At 63.4% G+C, this 22,185-nt stretch overlaps 7 protein-coding genes across 7 annotated transcripts in view; 4 read left to right on the forward strand and 3 right to left on the reverse strand.

Moving 5' to 3' along the window:
- The first annotated feature begins 446 nt into the window (after positions 1-446).
- Positions 447-2,027, forward strand: AMSG_06942 (uncharacterized protein). Its single transcript, XM_013900992.1, has 2 exons — positions 447-635; positions 739-2,027. The coding sequence occupies exons 1-2, from the start codon at positions 565-567 to the stop codon at positions 1,286-1,288; spliced, it is 621 nt and encodes a 206-aa protein (XP_013756446.1). The 5' UTR covers positions 447-564; the 3' UTR covers positions 1,289-2,027.
- Positions 1,310-4,849, reverse strand: AMSG_06943 (uncharacterized protein; the record flags this gene model as incomplete). The annotated part of the gene is made up of 2 exons (XM_013900993.1): positions 1,526-4,849; positions 1,310-1,481 (listed from the first exon to the last, which is right to left on the reverse strand). The coding sequence occupies exons 1-2, from the start codon at positions 4,828-4,830 to the stop codon at positions 1,310-1,312; spliced, it is 3,477 nt and encodes a 1,158-aa protein (XP_013756447.1). The 5' UTR covers positions 4,831-4,849.
- Positions 4,850-5,490: 641 nt separating this feature from the next.
- On the reverse strand, positions 5,491-11,291 carry AMSG_06944 (uncharacterized protein; the record flags this gene model as incomplete). The annotated part of the gene is made up of 2 exons (XM_013900994.1): positions 5,491-7,298; positions 7,334-11,291. The coding sequence occupies 2 exons, from the start codon at positions 11,289-11,291 to the stop codon at positions 5,509-5,511; spliced, it is 5,748 nt and encodes a 1,915-aa protein (XP_013756448.1). The 3' UTR covers positions 5,491-5,508.
- Positions 11,292-12,017: 726 nt separating this feature from the next.
- AMSG_06945 (fatty acyl-CoA reductase 1) lies at positions 12,018-15,574 on the forward strand (the record flags this gene model as incomplete). Its single annotated transcript, XM_013900995.1, has 2 exons — positions 12,018-15,259; positions 15,319-15,574. The coding sequence occupies 2 exons, from the start codon at positions 12,018-12,020 to the stop codon at positions 15,572-15,574; spliced, it is 3,498 nt and encodes a 1,165-aa protein (XP_013756449.1).
- An 89-nt stretch (positions 15,575-15,663) lies between these two features.
- On the reverse strand, positions 15,664-16,316 carry AMSG_06946 (uncharacterized protein; the record flags this gene model as incomplete). Its single annotated transcript, XM_013900996.1, has 2 exons — positions 15,664-15,683; positions 15,770-16,316. 2 exons carry the CDS (start codon positions 16,314-16,316, stop codon positions 15,664-15,666), a joined length of 567 nt encoding a protein of 188 aa, XP_013756450.1.
- A 331-nt stretch (positions 16,317-16,647) lies between these two features.
- AMSG_06947 (glucosylceramide synthase) lies at positions 16,648-18,453 on the forward strand. Its single transcript, XM_013900997.1, has 2 exons — positions 16,648-16,840; positions 17,179-18,453. Exons 1-2 carry the CDS (start codon positions 16,662-16,664, stop codon positions 18,434-18,436), a joined length of 1,437 nt encoding a protein of 478 aa, XP_013756451.1. The 5' UTR covers positions 16,648-16,661; the 3' UTR covers positions 18,437-18,453.
- A 1,195-nt stretch (positions 18,454-19,648) lies between these two features.
- AMSG_06949 (uncharacterized protein) overlaps positions 19,649-22,185 on the forward strand; it is a gene marked incomplete at both ends in the record, with an annotated part of 4,481 nt that continues 1,944 nt past the window's right edge. The window contains one exon of the mRNA XM_013900998.1: positions 19,649-22,150. Coding sequence (XP_013756452.1) covers positions 19,649-22,150 — 2,502 coding nt within the window. The remainder of the gene's footprint in view (positions 22,151-22,185) is intronic.

The raw sequence follows: 22,185 nt of genomic DNA on the forward strand, positions 1-22,185 counted from the left end.
CTCGCCCTAACAGCCGACCCTCATCACCACCTAGCTCCCACCCACCATCAGCTACGCAACCCGCGACCATACTCCCGGTCATCACTCACCCCACACTAGCACCAGTACCAATATCGCTGTCATGCATACCCATCTTCCCTGGCTCACTTTCGCGGTCGAAGTTGTTGGCCTGGTGTCCCCTCCCGTGGCTGCTGCTCACCCCTCTTACCGGGCCCATCTCCGACCCCCCACTCCCTACCATCCCCACCCACAACCACCACACCCACACTACACATACCTCACAATCTCACCCACCCAATCCTCGCGCGCCAATACCTACATCAGCCGACACCATCCCATCATCAGCATCGCTTCTGGCCGTCTGCTGCTCACCACCGATCGCCCGAGCCGCGTGTGTTGTTGGAGCTCATGGCTTCAGTCAGGTATTGTCCTGCCTTTGCCTGCGGCCAGTCTCGCCCACTTTTTGCACGGCCATGTCGCCGCTGATCCGACTCATGCGCACGAGAAGCAAACCTCATCGTCGCACACCTCACCACCCGTCTCGCATCCCTCGCCTCCGCCTCCATGGGCAATCTCGACCCCGAGGAGCACATGCTGGCCACCATGGGCCTCGGCTGGATTGCCCTTCCCTGTTGGTATGCCCTTGCCCTCCTCGTCGTTCCTCTTCCTGCCTCCACCCCTCTGCCTCTCTGTCTGAGGTCAGCAACTCACCGGCCACACACACCCTCCTGCATGTAGCGCATCCGCCCTTCTTGCTTGCACCTTTGTTCATCTGGTATTTGACTCGCTAGTGCTGGATGACCAGTTTACGCAGGCCTCGGCCGACATTGTCTCGTTCTTCTATGCCCATGTAATGGCCTCGCTTAGCTACCTCGGCCTCTTGCTCCTGCTCTACTTCGCTCTCGTCGTCGGCTCGCTGTTCAAGGCGCTCGTCATTCCCACACGCATCAACTACGTGGCCCTTGCTCTCCTTGCGCTTCCGCTCTCACGAATGTATGCGCTAGGCTCACAGGTTGCGCTTCTCGGCAACTCGCAGACCATGCCTGTCTCGTTGGCCGACCAGGCCTCGGCTGCCCGCAGCGTCATGTACGAGCACGCCGCTGTCGCCGTAACCCTCATTGCCTATCTTGCCCTCCAGGTAGCTTCACTTGCTAACGACGGTCGTCTCCGTATGGACTGGAACGTTGCTGGTTACCGTGTCCTCGTCAAGCAGATGCGCCGCTACATCCAAACAAGCATTCCGCGGCCCATCGCAACTGCCAGCAGCGGCCACCCCAAGCACGACTGATCGTGCTCGCGTCAGGACGACTCACTCGAGCTTCGCGAACTGTTCTCCGCTGACGATGACCGTGAGCACGAGAGCACCAGCGACGAACTGTACCGTTTGGCGCTCTTCGAGCTCGAGCTCGAGTTGCGTGTCACCGTCGAGTCGGACGACGAGCTCGAGCTCGAGCTCGAACTCGCGCTTGACAGCACCACCCCTGTGCCCGGCCGTCCCGTCGACGCAACCGCTTCACCATGCGACTGTTGCGCCGCAGCCAGTGAGCCGCCGGTCCGCAACGGTGATGACATCGCCACCCCGCGTCGCTGCCTGCCCGTGTCGCTGTGGCCCTGTCTGCGCCGTCGCCGCGTGTTGCGGCGGACGGCCCAGTGCCCGTCGCCGGGATCTCCGTTCTCGGCGCGCATTCGCTGACTTAGCGCCGAGTTGACCACCGCGCGTCGCGCGAGTGACTTGCGTGTCTTGCGCGTGTTTTGAAGCTCCAGCGCTCTCAGCGGCGACTGAAAAATCGGAAGCGTCGCCCGGTCCAATGTCGGTGTCAGTGACGGATCCAGGGACCGCCGCCGCTTGCGTGACAGCACTGGCATTGCGTTCTCAGCCGCCGTCCGCAAGAATGGCTCCAGATCCTGCCCGTGTGGCAGTCCAAGGTTGTGGAGCACAATCGCCGCCGGCACTACAGTCGCCGCATGCCGGCTCGCCGCAAGCAAGTGCGTCACGCCCGACGCATTAAACCGCCGCTTGCCAGTCGTCTCGGCCACAAGGTTGCCCACCAGCATGAGCGGCAAGATCTTGTCTTTGGTCCGCCGCGCCGTCGCCAGCCCGCGGCTCGCGATCTCCACAAGCCCAAGCTCGATGAGTAGTCCGCGCTGCGCGCCGGTGCCCCACCCCGCAAGCATCGCCAGCGCCATGTACGCCACCCGCGCAAGCTCGCGGTGCCGAACCTCTTTGCTGAGCGAGCCAGTGCTTGTGATAGGCGCCACAGCTAGCGGGTGGCTGTGCTTCTGCTGCGTCGCCACAACAAGGACAGCCACAATGTCCAGAATGAGCGTTGCGTCCTGACATGCCACTTCGCGGCCGATGTCAAGCTGGAGCACAAGCGTGAGAATCTTCAGCGTCTCCATCGCCACCCCCAGCGCCATCCGTGGGTGCATGGGGTCCGCGTCCACCCGCGGCATATATTCTGGTGACGAGACTATCCCCGACGCCAGCCAACCGCCATCGCTTCCGCTCATTGCGCCGCTGCCCGATGTCGTCGCCCCGCCCATTTTCAGCAGCAGCTCCGCCGAAGACTTGTAGTACCCCCGACCCGACGTGTCGAGGTCACCGTTGACGCTCGCTGTCCGCGCAGCCTCCAGCACAAGAATCGCCGTTGCCCGCCGCAGCAGTGTCGCCACCAGCGACATGTATCCCTGCTGCACAAACTGCGTTCGCCCCGGTCCATGCGAGAGAAGGTTGGACATCGCCCGACAGCCTTCAAGCTGGAGGGCTGGTGTCTGAGCAGACGCAGACACCACATACGTCGCAATGACCGCCACCGCGGATGCTCCGTTGAACGCCCGTGCGTGAAGCGGTGAAACAGCAAAGTCAGCAATGATTCGCGTCGCCTTGAACAGCAACGCCACGTCGCCGGTAAGGCATAGATGCAGCAGGGACGAGACAAGCGGCGACGAGAACAGAAACTCGCGGTAGAGCGGGACCGACGAGTACTGCATGAGCTTTTCCAGCTGCTCTGCGTTGTTGTTGGTCAGCTCGTCTGCGCCCACCATGCTCGTCGAAATCACTTCTTCGAGCACCACCAGCCGTGACTCACCAGCCCGCCACAGCAACGTGTACAAGCTCGGTGGCACCGCCGCCATAAGCGCTGCGCTCACACCAGTCACCACATACATGGTGCGGCTGTTGACCAGCTCTTGCACAAACGCGCCCAGCCCAGCCATTGCGCACACTGCAAGCACTACAGTCCGCCCGTGCGTCAGCAGCGAGTGTGGCACAACGTCTGCAACAGCCGGCACGTATATGTGGAGCCACACGCCTGCTGTGCTCAGCGTCACCACTGCCCACGCCAGTAGGTGGAACGACCCGATCTCGTACACTTGTAGAATAAGGACGCACAACCGTGCCATTGTGTACAGAACCCACATCCGCGGATGCGCCAGCAGCCCACGGATCGCCAGCGTCGCCGACGACGCAAACCACAATGCAAGGGATATGTGCATGCCAGCCGCGAGTATACACCCGACAGCTACTAGAACATGAACGTTGGTGTCCCAGCACGTCAGCTGCGGTGCCCGCTTGAGCACAGACACGGCTTTTCCGCCCAAAAACGCGTCGTCGCCGTCGAAACACACCGTCAGATTGAGGTAAACTCGCAAGATCGGTAACAACGCTGCGTCAAGGACCACAAAACTAATCACACGCAACGCAAGGGCATGCACACGCGCACTTGCGTTGCTTGTTGCGCTTGAGACCCACGAAGACGGCCCGCACATTGTGTCACGCGCCTCGAGGTCCACCATCAGCACCTCGTCGTCTGCGTACGCGTATGCATCCATGTCATTGCCGCTGTTGTTGGCCTCATACAGTGCCTCCAGCACCAACGTCGACGGAAGCGCCATTTCTGGTCGCGCCTGCTGTCCATGCGGGCCGTCAGACGGCTCAGACGCCTCCACAATGCCGCTGTGCGATCCGCGCCGCTGGCTCTCGTCCGGCTCTGTCTGAAGCTGCTCCTGGAAATCCGATCCAAACAACATCGCCCCACTTGTCGCCTGCGGTGGCGACTCATTGGGTTCGAGCGCGCTCACTGGTGCGGCTGCAGCAAAAGACGTCGCAGGCTTCTTCCGCCATCCGCATCGCTTCATCGCCACGCCGAGCGGCTTCCCATACCAGAACAGCACTAACATCGCCGTAGAAACCTCTACACTCAGCGTCAGCAAAAGGATCTGAACCAGCGGAACGTGCAGCGCTTGCGACCATGGCACTTGCTTCAGTGCAAGGACCGGGGCGGGAGCTGTCAGCGGATTGCCGCCAAACGACCGAAGCTCCACATTCCATTTGTCTCGCCGATGCACAACAGAGCCGAGTGGATCCAGCCCCAGCCCCAGCCATGCTATCGTGTCCACCACGCCCCATGGCCACGACGACGCGTCGCAGAACACTAGCTGCACCAACTGCATCGCCTCCACCACAAACATTGCGCCCACGAGCGCCCGTGGCACATCAAAGAGCAGGCCGTTCCGTAGTCTTCCCCACCGCGACACTGGCACCACTGCGGACCGCAGCCGCAAGTTCCCGCCGTGGCTGCCGTCAATCAACTCGCTCACCGCCGTCGGCAGTGACGACTCGTACAGCGAGATGTAGCACGACGCGTTGTCAGCTTCCGCCTCCGCAAGCCGCGTCGTCACTACCTTGCGTCCTGTCCCGGCTACACCAGCCGTCAGTGTTGACGTTGGATGCAGCGAGGCCGCAGAGCTCTTGCCTGTCAGCGGCGACCGCGGTGACGCCGGCGCGGTCCCGAGCCCGCTCCGTCCGTGCCGGCCCACCCCGCTGCTCATGCCGCCACCCACTCCAACAATACGCCCAGCACTACTCGGCCCGGCCGCCGCTCCACCACCCTCTTCATCGTCGTCATTCCCTTCGTCACTATTGTTCTCGTCGCCACCCTCGGCAGGTTGAGGCGGAATCGTGCCCGCGAGCGGAAAGAGCACCGGCGAGAACCGCAGCGTGTACGTCGAGTATGTCGCGAGGTAAAGACCCACCCCTATACTCAAAAAGGTGAGCGTCACTGTCCTCGCACCACCACATGAGTCTCTATCATCATTGTCTGCCTCTGTTCTCGCACCGCCCCCGCACTCGCGCCCTACTCGGCCGCCTGTACCGACCGCGCCCGCACGCCGCGTCCACCATGGCCGTCCCTGCCCAACGCCCGCCACCCACCCGCACCCACGTCTACCAGCACCACCGCCACCACTGTCAAAGAGATTCACATGCACACACACACGCACACATATATCTCCATGCTTCTCTCCACTCCTCCACTCCGTCCCCTTCCCCAGAACCAGCCTCTGTGCTACACCCGTGCCTGCCTACCCGCTCCCTCCCCGCAGTGCCAACCTACCAGCAATGACCAATGAAAAGCCGCTGAGGGCCAACATGCGGTCAACACGCCGAGACAACTGCCAAGTGCCAAGGACAAGACAGACTCGCTCAGCCACTTTCGGCTTTGCACTTCTTTACTTGCGCGCCGCAGACGCCAGCATCCGAATCCGGGCCCAGTTAAAGCCACCACCAGCGCCCGAGCTGTGTGAGCTGCGCGAGCCGAACGAAACATGTGCCCGAGAGCCGCGCCGCCCACCACCGCCGCGTCCGACGCCGCCGCCGCTGCTTCCACGGTGACCATCGTGTTCATCGGACATCGACATCGATGCGTCGATGATGTCATCCGTCGACGAGTACGAGACGTCTGCGTCGACTTGCTCGATCGGGAGCCGGTGCAGCTGATCCGCGCCGTCCTCCACCCGCTTGAGCGATGTGTTGCGCGCCTTGCTATCCGCCAACGCTGCGAGCGAAAACGCAATGTGCGATCGCCCTCTCGAGCTGCTACCCAGTCCGCGTGCCCTCGACTGCGCCGCCGACGCTGCTGGTGTGGCGCTGATGTTGCTCGCCGGTAACTTGCCCATCGCCGCCGCCCACGCCCTATCGGCCGTGCTGACGCCGGCGCCGCTCTCGCCATCACCGCGCCGCCGCACCAACTGCTGCGACGAGTCGCCGATCGAGCTGACCGAGGTCGTTGGATGCTGCGGCAACATCCGCGCTCCACGCAAAGCCGCTCCCCCGCCGCTACCTTCGCTTATCTCGTCGACAGTCGTCAGCGTAGGCTCAGACGACGATGCGCCGAGCCCAGCTGACCGCCCACGCAGCCACCGGAGCTTGGACGCTGCCCGGAGAAGCATGCCCACCCGCTTGACCTTGCGCAGTCGGTTGTGCCGGATTACAACATGGCGGTACTTGACCCAGTAGTACGAGATGATTTGGCATGCAAAGTAGTGCGCCATCGTAATGTGTGCGTCCTCGTGGGTGAGCGGTAGCTTGCGCGCCCGTAGGTACGCACGCTTGCGGTACTTGGAGTGCAGCAGCAGCCGCGCCCGGAACATCTCGTCCTCCGCCACCTCGTCGTCCGTTCCAGTCGGCTTGACCGCATCGGCACAGTGCGTAAGGAACCCGTCTTGGTGCTCAACTGCGTACCGAATGACCGCCTCAAACGTGTTGCGGTAGTCGACAGACGGCGGCGCAGTCTTGAATGCATCGTAACGGAACCGACCAAACAGCGTCCGCGTTGCAGGGTACAAATTGACCTTGATGTCCATCGCCTGCAAGTGACGCAGCACCCGCACATCAGGCATGTTCGGCACCCACCCGAGCGGCGGCTTGAGCGAGAACATTAGCTGCAGGAAGCCGGCTGGCGAAATCCGCCCGCGCGGCTCAGGGTCAAGCACCATCCACAGCCGCCGGAAAGACTCGACAGACTCGAGCATGACCGCGTCGAGACACTCGGACATGGCATGGTAGTGCTCCAAAACCACAGCAATAAACAGGTTGAGCAGAATCCAAGACGAGATCACAATGAGCGACACAAAATACGCTGGCGCGTAGACAGATCCGCACGTGTCCGGATTCGCGCTGCTGCAGAACGGCGGCTGCACCTCGGCGTGCCGCATCACCGCGCCCCACGAGTCTACCGTCGCAATGCGGTACACCGTCAGGCACGCGTTGCCAAACGTGGCAAAGTTGGCGTGGGGGCCAAAGCCGGGCCCAGCTTGCCCGTACGGCGCAGTAACAACCTGGCCCCACAGCGACCGGCCCATCAGCGCGTACACAAACAGCACAAGCACAAGTAGGCCGGCCACGTTGGCAATAGCCACAAGCGCGTGTCGGAATGTGGACAGGATCGACGCAAGCAGCGGCACAATCTGGAAAAACCGCAGTAGCTGCAGCGAGCCAATCAGGTTGATCAGCGAGTCGTCTGCAAGGTCAGGCCGGAAGACAGAGATGACCGACATGATGACGAGGAAAACTCGAACCGGTGCCAGCCGTCGAGCAAGTAGTGGTTGAGACCCGACGCTGCCATGTGCAGGCCAGCCTCGACGCAGAAAAACGCCACGAAAAAGTACGAGATGCCAGACTGGAAGCTGCGGAGCTCGTCCGGCGCGTCAGCGTAGAACGAGGCAAGCACCACGCCGTTGAGCGCCAGCGCGCCCATGACCAACTTGGAAAAGTTCCGATGCTTGACAATGATGTACGCCACAGCCCGGACAGGATGGTCCGGGAGGACAAAGGCCTCATATGGCGGCGTGGCCGAGATGATTCGCTGGATCGTAAGCCATTCGCGCTGCGAGTCGGTGAGGAACGCGTGTCCAGAAATCTCGTCACGGAGCCGGTCAAAGTTCTCAATGACCACAGCCACCACAAGATTAACCACAAGCATCGAGCCAATGACAATAAACACCACAAAGTACAGCGCCGCCGCAGGCTGGGACCGTGGCTGTGGCTGCAAGTCGGGGCCCACAATGTCTATCGTCGGCAGCATGATGTCTACCCAGCCGACCATGACCGAGCACTCAAAGAGCGAGAGCATGGCGTCGGGCACAGAGTCAAACGTCGACACTGCGTTGCTCCACGTCCGCGCTACTGTCTGGTTCGTTGCTGCGTCCACAAAGCTGCCCACGCACTCACCGCGCCAGGTCACACTCGCATCATTACACGAGTACAGCCGGCCCTTGAAGAGTGCAACGCCCACAATGGCAAAGACTGCCCAGAACACAAGCGCCACCGCCACAACCGATGCAATCGCTCGCGACGCCGCCAGCAACGCATACACCGTGGTTCGCAGCGGCGCTAGCCGCGAGACTAGCCGCAGCGGCCGGAGCGCACGTAGCGCCCACGACCAAGGCAGCGCCGGCCCTGCCGCGTGCGCCACCAGCGAAGTCAGCACAATAAACAGGTCGAGGCAGTTCCATCCGTTGCGCAAATACGCCGATCGGCTTGGATACCACAGCCCACGCACAATGATCTTGCCCACGGCTTCAAGGCCAAACACGAGGAGCACCACCGCCGCAGAGATGTTGCCAAGCAGCGTCGTCTTGCCAGCCTGTGCAGGATCGTCGACTGCAAGCACCGCCGCGTCCGCCACCGTCACCACAAGAATGAGCGGCGAGAACGCCTGGTGTGTCACCACCCACTGCGCAAAGCGCCGGACCCTTGACTCGGGACCGAATGCGCGCAACGTCGTCCCCACAAGCGGCTGGTCGTATGACCACGCTGAGATCCGCGCCTGGATGTGCCGCCGCCGTCGCCGCTTGGCGCTAGCCGCGTCCTCGGCCAGTAGCGCCGCAGACTTGGTCGTCCCAGCATCGGGCGCGTCAGCCTTGTCGATGTTGGCAAACTTTTCCAGAATGATAGCGAGAAAGAGCGAGAAAATAACGTACGAGCCGAGGACAATGAGCGAGGCGAAAAAGAAGAACCCGTACACGGCGTCCACCCGCATGCCCTCGTAGATGAGATCGGTCACAGAGTCGCCGGTGAAGGCCTGAAAAACGGCCAGGAACGCCCAGTACGCAGAATCAAACGAGGCCCGACCCGGCCCAGCAGAGTACGCGTGGCCAAAGAAACGCACGCCAGCGAGCGCGTAGACATACAGCAGGAGGAAAAGGAGCGAAATAAGATACGAGACCATCCGCCCCGGAAGCAAGACGCCCGTCACCACTCGCCGGAACGTGCCCCATGCCCGCGTCAGCTTGAACACCCGCAGCGGCCGCAGCATCCTCGCCCGCGGCATCCCGCTCCCAAACACAAGTACCGCTTCGAGCAACCCGAGCGCAAGTATGACTCCGTCCCACAAGCTCGACCAGCTCTTCAGGAACTTCGCCTTGGATGACGCTTGCGCCAGCCGCGCCGAGAACTCAATGCCGTAGAACCCCAGGCATGTGTATGAGGCCACATCCAAGAACACAAGGTACTCGTGCGACGCGGCGGCATGGTCCGTCAGCATTAGCACAAAGTCGACGAGAACAACAACACTCGAGATGACGTCCAGATACGAGACATCATCGATACTGGCAGTCGAGATATGGCTACCCGAGCCGTCGTCGTCTGCGTGGGTGCTCTCGCCGCCGCCACACTTGCCGCCACTCCCGCCGTTGCACATACTGCTAGTCCGCGTCTGCCCGGTCTCGTTCTCGATCATCACCGCCGGCACATCCAGCGACACCACCCCAAGCTCTACGTCGTCCAGCGCAACCGCAGCCTGGCCTGCGACTCCAGGCTCGGCCGAGCTGCTCTCGCTTGCCTTACGCAGCGGCCGCAGCCGTGAAATCTGCGGCGGTGGCGATGGCGCACGCCGCGTCTCCGGTGGCGAGTCGTTTGTCGACGTTGTGGTGATCGACTCGGTCACCGACGACACGCTCTCGTCGATTGCCCGGATGTTAGTCTCGGACACCAGCGAGTCGCTCAACACCTGGCCACCCGTCGAGCGAGTCGAGTACACGTACGAGCTGTACTCGTTGCTCGAAGTCGAGTCCGGGGGAAACGACGACGTCGACGACCAGCTCTGCTCCTCTTCCTCACCGTCGTAACACACGTCTGACGTCAAGGACTCGTGCGGATGGCCCATAGTCTCCATCGACTCTTCCTCCTGCTGCTCCTGGTCGTGAGAGGTGCCGTGCGGCGAGGCCGGGACCGAGAGCCGACCCGGCGACGTACCTGGCGACCGCCCGGGCGTCGCCGGCTTGCCGATCGGCGTCATCGCCGAAACGAGCTTCGACCCCGAGCCCGACCGCCACAAGTTGAGGTGTGAGAGCATGATGGCGTCGGCGTCGTCGACCACCAGCACCACCTCGTCGTTGTCGGTCAGCTCTTCGAGTGCTGCCGTGAGGTGGAAGGCCTCGTCGAGCACCGCCAGAATCATGTTGGTGGCGAGGAAGGCCGTGATAAAGGTGTAAGGCACAAAATAGACCCAGGCCCACGTCGACCATGCGTCCTGCAGCGCGTACATAATCGCTGACCATCCATCGAGCGTCGCCACGTTGAAGAGAACCACAAAGGCCGAGCCGAGGTGGTCGAACGAGACAAACCCCGAGTTGGGATTGGCGGCACTACCCACGTCCCTGCACACCAGCGGTGCGGGGCAGAGGTAGCCAGCCGTTGGGTCGATGCCGCACGGCCGCCTCGCCCGCAGTGTGGCCATGTCTGGCAGCGTGCCAGCAGCCAGTGCGCTCGGGTCGACGCACCGCCGCCGCAGCGCGCCGGACATGAGCTGCACGCCGACGATAGCGAACCAGCCGATGAGAAACGCGAAAAAGTAGCCGACGTCACGCAGCGCCGGCAGGGCCGAGACCAGCGACTGGACTACAATCCGCAGGCCCTGCATCCGCGAGACCGACTGCAGAGGACGGAGGGCACGGAGGACCCAGAACGGCGCAAAGATGTCGAGCCCATTGAATGAGAGCATAGATGTTACGCTGACAACCACGAGTAAAAAGTCGAGGCAGTTCCAGCCGGACCGCAGATATGCGTGCTTGTGGAGGACAAAGCCCATGGCGGTGATCTTGAGGCCAGCTTCGAGCGTGTAGACGGCGAGAAAGCCGAGATTGAGCCAGTTGAGCACCTGGTTGAGCGACGACGGCGACGAGTCGCTCGTCGACACGCTAGCTGTCCTGTTCTTGGCCCCGCCCACCGACGGAACATACAGAACCATCGAGAGCGAGTGGAGGACGACGACCGCGAACATGAACCGCTGGAACGGCCGCGAGTCGACCAGATCGATGGCATGCCGTCGCACGCTGTCATTCACCGTCCACATGCCCAGCGACCGCGACCGGTACACCACCCCGTCGGTAAAGTACTCGGAGACTCGCCGGGGATACGGCTCGGTCTCAGGCTCGACCCTGTGTCGCTCGAGGTGTCGTCGCATCTTCTCGCGGACCGACGACGGAGCGCCGCGGCGCAGGACAAGCGGCATATCGCTGCAGACCACACCACAACCACAACCAAGTCAAGCGCAACCTGTGCCTGTAACGTGCAACGATACGACCACACCTGCCTTCCTCGCTGCTCTTCTCCGCACGAGCCGACAACTGCGAGGTGGTGGAGTCGGTTGTGGCAGCCAATCAGTATTGCCCGCCAGCCCGTGCCTGCCTCGTGGCCTCGCAGCGGTACTTGGAAGTGAGACGGCCGCCGTTCATGGCTGAACATTTTCCCTCCGCAAACAGAGGAGGAAACTCGCAGCATCCTGGCCGAATCCGGCGGCCACCGGACAGCCGCCGAAACTGGCTCAACGCCCCTTGATCGCATGCCACACATCCATGCCGCCGCAAGTTGCAAGGCCATCTCAGACATGAGCACTATCGGAGCTCTAACCCTTGAAGATGCGAACCACCGTGCGCGCTTCAAGCAAGTTGGCCCTCGGCCACCCATCATCAGCAACATCCATGGTATCCATGATCACACGCATGATTGGGTGCCTGCCATGCACATGCAAGTCATGGCCGCTCCCCCGTGCTTCCCCCCTATCGCCAACTCGGCATATTTTGCTTCGGTTCCTGCCACGAACGCCACGTCGACTCGCTGACGTCGGCCCGCCAGCTACATCGCCGCCAGTCGACAGCCGGCCGGCCGTCAGTTGAGCAGTGCGCCGGCTGGGACAGCTCAGAGGCACCTCTCGCTACAGCGGCATACTGGCGACCCCATGGTCCGATTCGTCACGGAGCACTACGCCGGTAAAGGCGTGCTGCTCACGGGCGCAACGGGCTTCATTGGCAAGGTCATGCTCGAGAAGCTCCTTCGTGAAGTCCCGGACCTGGCCTCGATCGACGTCCTCATCCGCGGACGTGGAGCCAGCGCACCTGCTGCCGCCCGGCTGGAGACCGAAGTCCGCGACTCGCCTGCCTTTGACTTGCTTCGTGCCCTCTGGCCGCCACCGTATGGGCTGGACAGAGAGCTTGTGGCTCCGGCTAGAGCTGGTCTCGTTGCTCCGGATGTGGCCGCACACCTCACCGCTACCTACCCCTCCTTCAACGCTTACTTTGCCGCCAAAGTCCGGCCGCTCGCCGGCGATCTCACCCTCGATCGCCTGGGGCTAGACGACGCGACGGTGACGCGTCTCCTTGCCGACGTCCACGTTGTGCTCTCAGTCGCGGCTTCGGTTGCGTTTGACAACCCGCTGCCCGAGGCCATTGCGCTCAACATCCGCGGCCAGCTCGCCCTCTTTGACATCATGATGGCCTCGAACATCCTCGTCTCGTTCACACACATCTCAACCGCGTACGTTGGCTCCAACCGCGACGACGGGCTTGTTCCAGAGGGTGTACTTCCGCTCCCGGCGGGAATGGTCGCCGATCCAGAGGTCGAGTATGCTAACCTCATCGCCACCCCGCCCGACGAGCTCATTGCCCGCCAGGCCACCATCATCGGCAAGTATCCGAACACCTACACCTACACCAAAGCGCTGGCCGAGCGCCTGCTCCACGCGCGTCTTCTCGCCGCCGCCGCGCACCGCAACGTTCTCCTCGTCACCATCCGGCCCACCATTGTCGGTGCGGCCTACGCCGAGCCGTTCCCCGGCTGGGTCGACGCCGTCTCGGCCGGTGGCGCTCTCTACCTCTTTGCTGGTGTTGGCGTTCTCCAGTTTGGCAACGGTGATGCGAGCCTCATCGGCGACCAGATCCCGGTCGACTACGTCTCTAACTTTGTGCTCACCGCCGCGCCGACACTGCTCGCCACCGGCGCCGCGGTCGTACCCGCGACTGGCGCCGGCCATCCTGCGCAAGAGTTCATCTTTCACTCGGGCTCGTCGGCCCTCAACCCCGTGACGTGGAAGACCACCGGCGAGGCTGTCATCTCGTACTGGAACGAGAACGCGCCCGACGCCGGCTTCCGCCCCGCCGAGTTCCTCTTTCACTCACGGCTTGTCGCCGACTTTCGCCGCTTAGTCTCGTATGCCACCCCTGCCGCGATTGCCTCGCTCTATGCACACATCGTCCCGATCAAGGCCAACACCAAGGCTGCCTTGCAAGCGCGCGGACTATCCTCCCAGGCCTCGTTCCTCATCTCGGCTTTTCGCCGATTCATGACCCACGAGTGGATCTTCGACATGACTCACTCGGACGCGCTGCTTCTCGCCCCGCTGGCAGCCGCTGACACTGCGCAGACGTGGCGCGTCGACGTCCGCGACCTCCACTGGCCGACTTTTATATCTCAGTTTGCGTACGGCCTCCATCGGTTTGTGCTCGGCGAGCCGGTTCGCCTCGCCTCGCCACCTGCCTACCGCCCGCACTCGGTCCTTGACGAAGCCATCCTCTCAACCCGTGCCGGCCATGCGCTCGACACCGCGGCATGGGCCGCGTCGGCGCCGCTGTCCATCTCGCACGCCGGCGACGGCGTCCCCGTCTCGGCGTCGGACGTTCGCCACGTCGTCCTCGCCTCGCCGCGCCTCCGCGCCACTCTCCGCAGCCTCGCCTCGTCCAAAGCCCACTACCGCAAGCTCAAAGCTGCAGCCCGTGCCGAGCTCGATCGCATGGCGGCCGACATGGCGCCGTCGGCCATGCGATTTGCTGCCTGGCTCCTTCGCCTCCTCTGCACCCGGCTCTACGCCACGGTCTCGTTCAACTCCTGGGGCGCCGAAAAGGTCCTCGGCCTGGTCGCCTCATCGGCCGCGGACCTGGGTATTGTCTACGTCCCGAGCCACCGGTCGTACCTCGACTTTATCCTCCTCTCCTACCTGTGCTTCCAGCTTGGCCTCCCCGTCCCGCACGTGGCGGCGACTGGTGACTTCCTCTCGACGCCCATGATCTCAGGCCTAATGCGAGCTGCCGGTGCGTTCTTTATCCGGCGCTCCGGCAAAACGTCGGACCCAGTCTACCGCGCCGTTCTCGCCGAGTATATGGCGAGCGTCATCAACCACGGCGCCGCGCTCGAGTTCTTTGTCGAGGGCACCCGCTCACGGACCGGAAAATCGCTCCCGCCGCGCCTCGGCCTTCTGACCCAGCTTGCCCAACTGCAGGCCTGCGGCGCGCTCAACAGGTCGCTTGTCTTCGTCCCGGTCTCGATTGCCTTTGAACGACTCATCGAAGCTCCGCTCTACGGCCGCGAGCTGGATGGCCAGCCCAAGACGCCCGAGACGTTTCTGGGCGCCCTCGCCGGCGTCCGCGCCATCCTCAACAACGACTACGGCCGGGTGGCTGTTGAGTTTGGCGAGCCGCTCCACCTCGCTGACGCGCTGCCGCTCGGCGCCGAGTCGTGTGAGGACGAGCTTCGTGCCGGTGTCGCCGCATTTGCCACCCGCATCTCGCACCGGCTCGACGCTGGCATGACTCTCTTCCCGACACACCTCCTCGCCGCTTCGCTGTTGGCTGCCCCTGGGCCAGTCGCTGTCAACGACCTAGTCTCTGCCACCGACGCCCTTCGGGCCGCCGTCGAGCTGCGGACAGGCGCAAGCTTGCGGCGAGCCGACATGCTCCCGATTGTGGCGTCGGGCTCAATCACCCGGGCGGCTAAGCTACTCGCCCCGTTTGTGGTCTCGTGCGAAACCACCGCGCGGCTGGCACCGGCCGACCCGCAAGCGCGACTTGTCCTTGCCACCTACAAGAACTCGCTGCTCCGTGTATTCGCTCTGGACGCAGTTGTTGCTCTCGCGATGCGCGGTGGGCTGGTCCGGCGGGCGCTGGCAGCGCGGGCTGTCCGTCTTGCCGCCATCCTGGGTGCCGAGCTCCTCCTCGCCAATCACGTCCCGGCGCCGGAGAACCTCGCCGACGAGCACTGGCTCGACGACTACGTGGCAACCGAGTTTGTGGGCCTTGTGGCGCGGCTCGCCGTCTTTTCGCCGCTAACCCTGGGCTACATCGATGGCTCGCCCGGCCCGCTGCCGAGTGCCGAGCCGCTGGCCGCCCTCGTCGCCCCATCGCCGCTGGCTACTGCGCCATGGTCGGAGCCGTGCTGGCATTGGCCTCGCCGCACTCGGTCAACCCGGCAAAGGCCCGGACAGTTGGCAGTCGGGCAGCCGTCATGGACCGCGCCCGCGCGCTTGCAGCGCTTGGAGACCGCTACGAGTCGCGATCCACTGAGACGCTCAAGGCCGCCCTGGCATGGCTCATCAAGGCCGGTCTCGTAGTGCCTAGCATCCGCAAGTCTGGGCGCGAGGCGCTGAGCCTCGCGCGCGGCGCCCGCGACATCCTCGAAGATACACACGCTCTTCTCGCCGACTTGACCACTGCCCGTGGCGGCGCGGCGCAGCTCTCCAAGCTGTAGCTGATTAGCGGTTGCGGGCTGGCATGGCGCTGCACCCGCCGGACGAACCACAATCGCAGTAAAAGGTCGACGTCCGCGGTGGCGAGAGCTCATGGCCGGCGTGGCAGACCTCGGCGCACGCCGCACACACGCCGCACGAGTCAACCATGCCGCATGTCGCGCAGTTGTACCAGGCCTGGACCACAAACTGGCGACCAGTCGTTGCGAACGAGCACTGCAGTTGCGGCGTCGCCATCTGGCCCTCGCGCATGGCGATGATGTAGTTTGTGGCGGCCGTGACATCGCCGCCGACCGCCGCCACCGCTGCAGCAGCCTCGGACTCGGAAAAGCCCATGTCGACCAGCATCGCCACGCCCGAGGCACTCCCTGCGGCGGCAACTTGCTCGGCAGAGCTGGCCGCCGGCGGCGCCGCTGGCTCCGGCCCCGCCGATCGTCTCGGCCCCGCGTTGGCATCATCGAGCGGCGAAAGGAGGAGCATACGGATGGAGAGCAAGTTCTCGCAGCGAGTGCTCCCCACCGCAGCCTCGAGCGCGTCGCGCGTGAGGACCGTGTCGTCGGCGAGCGCCTTGCCGCCAAGCACAAGGACCATGCCGTCGAGAGGGACGCCAAACAGAGCGTGCATGTGCTCCTTGAGCGCCTCTATGGGCAGCGCGGTGAGGATCTCGAGCTCGAGCTCCACCACCTCTGTCTCGCGAAAGGCAAAGTGGACGTCAATCCGGCAGAGCGTCGGTGGCGTGGCCATGTCGGCCGAGGTCGAGTGTGCGGCAGTCGCTCAGCAGCTGGCCGGCTCGGCTGGCTGGAGCTGGAGCGAGCCGCGGCGAACTGCGACAGCGCGGGTGGGGGGTGGTCAATACAAATTTGGCGGGGTGGCGACCGTTGTCATCCTCCTCACCCCAGCACAATGGGCCAGCGACAGCCATGGTCATCGGTTTTCGAGCATCTAAAACAAGCTCAGCGGCTACCCACCTCGCCCGATGCCGTAATACCAGGGTTGGGTGGGCTCAGGTGCAGAGTGACTCGCGTGATGGGAGCGGCGCACACGTGAGCTTGGAGAGGCGCGTCGAGCAAAGCCACGTGTTCTCTCGTCATGAGCCGTGTGAGGGGCGCGGAGCAGCACTCGGCAACGTACTACTTCCTCATCGACTATGTGTTCCCCTCGCTGTGGTATGGGACCAACATAGCGATCATTTACATGTCGTTCAAGTACTTTGCCCTTGTCTTTGGCTCGCTCGGCCTTCTCCTCACCATCATCGCCGTCTCGGCCACGTACGTCCCATAGCTGCCCGACCCGAATTTGCGGCGAGCACATCCGCGCACATCCCACGCCTACCCCCGAGCGGACATGTTCCCCCCCTCTAGCGCGAGCTATACCTTGTGCATACCACCAGCAACAGCCTCAGTCACTTGAGCAAGTACCACACCTGCCTCATGGCGTGCTGGTGGTGATGGTCGATCCGTAGCGGGCGCAGACGAGGCAGGCGCCGTGGTGGTTACAATTTCCTTCCCGACTCCCTCCCTGCCCAACGCCAAACTCACAGCGACAGCGAGAAACGTTGGCATGCACGCATGGATGGATGGACGACGTATTGGGGGATGGATAACAGGGCGGGGCTGGGATGGCTTGTGGAGAGCGGAAATGTAGGTGCGGCTCTGATGGCGCCAGCGTTTGTCTGTGAGCCGGGCGACTGGGAGCGGTTGGCTGGCGGTGGCGGCGGCGGAGACGGACGGACCGGGAACAAGGCGTCGACCTCGCTGACGCGGAGCGAGTCAATGAGCGCATCGCTGGGCGATGACGACAGCCTGCCGGGCATTTCTGTCCTCAAGCCGCTCTGCGGCGTCGACTCGATGCTGGAGACGAACCTGGAAACGTTTTTCCAGCTCGAGTACCCAGAGGCCAAGTTTGAGCTTGTGTTCTCGGTGACTGAAGCGACGGATCCTGCCCTCGAGGTGGTGCGGAGCCTGATGGTCAAGTACCCCAAAGTACATGCGAGCATTGTGGTGGCAGACCCGCAAGTGGGGTACAATCCCAAGCTCAACAACCTCATCGTGCCGTTTGACCGTGCTGAGTTTGACCTCTGCCTCTGCTCAGACTCGAACGTGTACGCCGAGCCTGATCTGCTGACGCTGTTTGCGAGCGAGTTTGACGACGACGTCGGGTTTTTGCACCAGATGCCTGTGGTGAGCAAGCCCGGCTCGTGGGGCGCATGGCTTGAGTACACGTACGTCAACGCGACGATTCTCCCCATGTTCATTGTGGGCACGCTCACGCCTTTCCCGTGCGTGTGGGGCAAGTCATTTGCCATCCGGCGGTCGGACGTCAACTCGCCGCACATTGGCGGCCTCGCTTCGTTCGGCAACTGCATTGCCGAGGATCTGGCCATTTCGACGGCCATGCACGCCATGCGGCTGCGGGTCAAGCTGATGCGGCGGACGGTGGTGCAGCGGCTCGGCGTATGGTCGTTTACCCAGTTCTGGGAGCGGTCAACCCGGTGGCTCAAGTACCGCAAGGCCATGGGCGTGGTCATGGGCGGCTTTACCCTCGAGTGGGTCTTCTACGGGCCGGTCATTGCCCTCTTTGCCGGCCTCTCGTGGGCGTGGCTGATGGGCGGCTCGTTTGTGCTGCCGGCACTCAGTGCCTTTGCGCTCCTCGGCCTCCTCGCCTACGCCTTTGTCCGCCACATCGACAACACGCTGGCCGGCCCGCCGTCGCCGCTCCGGTTTGCCGCCTCGTGGATCGCCGTCCAGGCTCTTCTCATCCCCATGTGGATCACGGTTATGCTCTCGCGGCGCGACTTGCAGTGGCGCGGCAAGGCCATTACTCTCGCACCCAACTCGCATCTCCCGGTCAAGAAGGAGCGATAAACCTGAAATCGTGGCTGGCCTCGCGACCACCTTGGCTAGCCGGCCCGCCGCCTGCACAGCGCTCGATCATGCACGGAACGCCCACTCTCTGCGACACATCGGACAGTGGGCCGCCGACTGGGCCGCCTGCCTCGCCTGGACCCACTTGATGATGCAGTGCATGTGGAACGAGTGGTTACATTGACCCCAGACTATACTCCATGCCCATACCCGTACATGTACCCACGCTTGCATGTGTGAGTGTTTGCCCTTTCCCTTCCCTCCCTCCCTCCCTCCCTCCCTCCCTCCCTCCCCCCACCTCCCGCCTTGGCGCCAAACATACTCAGCGGACAGTCGTCGCCCGGCAGCTTGCAATCGGGACAGCAGCCATTGAAGGCCATACGGCAGATACCACATGTGTCCTCGGGATCGTCAGTCCATGACCATGACGCAACCGCATGCCACTGCTTTACCTTGACCTTCATTCCCACCACCCTCCTCTCGAGTGAGGTCTGCCCGAGCACGACCCCGAGCACAACCACAAGCACGTGGCCATCCGCAAAGCCTTGCATCTGAGCCACGTCGGACATCATTCGCCGACCATGGCACTGATCCAACCACCGCCAACAACAACGCCATCCGCTGCGCCTCGCTCTGCGGCAACACTGTCAGAGTCCGCCTCCTCCTCATCCTCGCCGACCATCACGTCGATCCGTCTGCCAAAGGCAATCTCGCCTCCATGTTGAGCTCGACGACCATGGCGCTGATCCAACCACCGCCAACAACAACGCCATCCGCTGCGCCTCGCTCTGTGGCAACACCGGCGTCATCGCCCATCTCCAAGCATCAGGCTGCTCCCTCGCATTGACTTAACAAGGGCGCCATCTGGTTGCTTGAACATTATCATCTCTTCGAAAAATCGTCGATTGGCAGTCTGCGAACACTGGCTGCCTTGCGCCACGTGCGGCGTTGCAGCCACCTCCTGCCGCCTCCTACACCATCCAGATCATCCCACGACAGCGTGCCCAGCCTATGTAATGGTTTACAAAGCTATGCTCCCTAACGCTGTTCCTTTGGCGTCGTTTGAGACGTGCCTGGCGCGATATCGGCGATGACGTATACCCACGTGCGCGGGCGGGTGAGAGAGAGCAGAGCGGGAGCGAGTGAGCAGCCAACAGCAGGCCCAAGGTCACCTCACGCTGGGCCAGCCGGTGCGGGTAACCAGACCGGGTTATGAACGGGGAAGAGAGTTCCGAGTACTCGCTGGTGTCCGACGAGCCGCCGGAAGTGCTTAGTCTCTCTGCAGACCGCTCAGAGAGCCCCCATGACCTCGCCCGCCATGCCCGTGACATGACCTGGGCCGAGGCGGCTGGCTCGCAGCCACCGACCGCCTCCTCGACCTCCCGTTCTGCCAAGGGCAATAGCGAGCGGTCAGAGCCAGGTACGACCACCCAAAGCTTCACCCGTCCTGGGCATGCTCCCAGCCACCCTCATGCTGCTTTGTCGGCGCTCAACTCGGCGCTGTCGTCCGCTACCCCCTACACGGCTTCAGCAGACGCCTCCGGGTCATCCAACGTCGGCCGCCTCGCTGACCACCAGTCCTCCGGCTCGTCGACGCCTCCGCCGGTCATCACTCTGGCCGAGACCTCGCCTGCGCGGGCAGTACCGGGGAGCAAGATGCGACGGTCTCGGAGGGGCGCCGGTGCAGATGGGCTGCTCTCTGTCCACTCGGGGGGCGCCAAGCGCAAGTTTGACCCCTGGGCGAGCGCCGCCACTCCGCCGCGGTCCCATGCCTTTGATGACGACGATGACGAGTCGTACTCGCTCTCGTCTGACCTCCTTGTCTCGCCGTATAGAGAACCGTCTCCGGCTGCGCATTTTGCTGCTTTGCGCCCGGCTGCGCTCTCCGTCGCTGGCGGCGTCCGCGCCCCGGACTCGTCATCATCGCCGCTGAGCTACTCGGCTACCCCTAGCGTCTCCAGCCCCGCAAGCGCCAAGAGCCTCGCCGCTCCTTTCGGCGCGAGTACGACCGGCGACGAAGATGATGAGTACACTATCTCCGACTCGGGCGATCCGCTTGGCGGCGGCGTCGGCCATATCTTTGACGACGACGGTTTGGGCTCCGGCTCCGACTCGGGCTCGGGCTCGGACGTCGAGCAAAAAGCGTACGGGCACTCGTTTGGCAGCTCCAACGCCGCCTACAATGACGAGATTGCCGAGTCGTCCGGCATGCGATCGGTACGCGGGCGGGTGGCGACGCCGCACCCGCGCGACGACGGCGCGTTCTCGTTTGACACTCGGGACACTTCGAGAGCGAGCAAGCTCCTGGAAGAGGCGCGGCATCCACGGCGCGGCGATGGTGCCCGCGACGTGCCGTCGCCGGAGGACGAGCTCGACTCGGACTCGGACGACGGCCCGCCGCTAGCGGCGTCGCCGGACGTCGACCCGGGCACACTTCTCGCGCTCATCAACGCCGACCTCGATGCCAACACCTACCGCAACTCGCAGCCGCCGGGCACGTCGTCATCGGAAGTCATCGACGACGAGGTCGACCCGGACGGGGTCCTCCGCGAAGCGCGGCGGTCGTCGACGGCGGGCAAGCGCGTGCTGTTTGGCAACAACTTTGTGCCCAAGACCCGGTGCGGCATCCTGCGTGCGCCCCGGACCCGCGCCGCGCACGCCGTGAGGACCTGCACCTTTAAGCAGAACGTCAAGATCGAGCTCCCGGACGAGTCGTACATCCGGCTCAACTGCCTCACTTCGACCACCGTCAAGCAAGTCATCGAGCTTGTGGCCGATCAGCTCGGTATTGTCCAGCGCGAGTACCTCGGCCTCCTCGAGTACTCGGTCCAGGGTTATGAGTGCTGGCTCAAGCCCGAGTCGTCGCTCCTGCGCCAGGTCAAGTTCGTCGTGCCATCGGTCAAGTTTATGTTCAAGCTCCACCCGCGGACTATTGACGAGCTCACCGACCCGCTCGCCATCCAGCTCCTCTACCACCAGACCCGGGCCAATCTCGTCTCGGGTCTCTACGACGCCGAACTGACAAAGTCGGTGGCGCTCGAGATGACGGCTAACGCGTTCCAGGCCACCTTTGGCGACCACGTCGAAGGCCTCCACATCCCTGGCTTCCTCACCCGCCCGGTCACGCTCTCGATGTTTCTCTCGCGCCACATCCTCCGCAAGTACCGCAATAAGGTGTGGCAAAAGCGTATCTTTGCTGTCCACCAGCTCCTCCGAGGCATGAGCAAGACCGAGGCCATGACTGCCTACCTCCGCCACGCCGCCGAGTCGATTCCCTCGTTTAGCATGGAGTATTTTCACGTTCACAACGCCACCAACAAGGCCGCCATCACCCTCTGTATCGGGCCCGAGTTCCTGGAGGTCTTCCGCAAGTCGCGCTCGCTTGGCACCCACTCGTACCGAGACATCTTCCGTGTCGTCCTCGAGTCGTGCGGTCGCGGGACCGCCAAGCGCTACCGTATCACCTTTAAGATCGGCATTGTTAACTCGCCGGACTTGCCAGACTCGGCCATTGCGCCGTTTATGGTGACAACCGACAACACCACCGACGCCGAGCTCATTCTCGCCCTTGTCCAGTCGTACACGCTGCTGTACAAGGCACGCGCCCGCTCGGGTGGCCGCTCGCGCACGAGCTCGCGCGCCAAGCGGACTCGCTTCTCGCGGGTCGCCTCGCACGACGCCATCGCCTCGGAGCTCGGCTCGCTTTACTCAACCGTCGGCTCGGGCCCGCCACCCGCCGACGCTCGCCC

Source organism: Thecamonas trahens (assembly GCF_000142905.1).
Source record: "Thecamonas trahens ATCC 50062 unplaced genomic scaffold supercont1.32, whole genome shotgun sequence".
In the NCBI taxonomy this organism is placed as follows: Eukaryota; order Apusomonadida; family Apusomonadidae; genus Thecamonas; species Thecamonas trahens.

Bases quoted from the DNA above. Each gene is read 5' to 3' on its own strand.
- AMSG_06942 (XM_013900992.1), top strand. From the start codon at position 565: ATGGGCAATCTCGACCCCGAGGAGCACATGCTGGCCACCATGGGCCTC. The intron at 636-738 runs GTATGCCCTTGC...TCCTGCATGTAG, and splicing joins TGGATTGCCCTTCCCTGTTG to CGCATCCGCCCTTCTTGCTT.
- AMSG_06947 (XM_013900997.1), top strand. From the start codon at position 16,662: ATGAGCCGTGTGAGGGGCGCGGAGCAGCACTCGGCAACGTACTACTTC. The intron at 16,841-17,178 runs GTACGTCCCATA...GATGGATAACAG, and splicing joins ATCATCGCCGTCTCGGCCAC to GGCGGGGCTGGGATGGCTTG.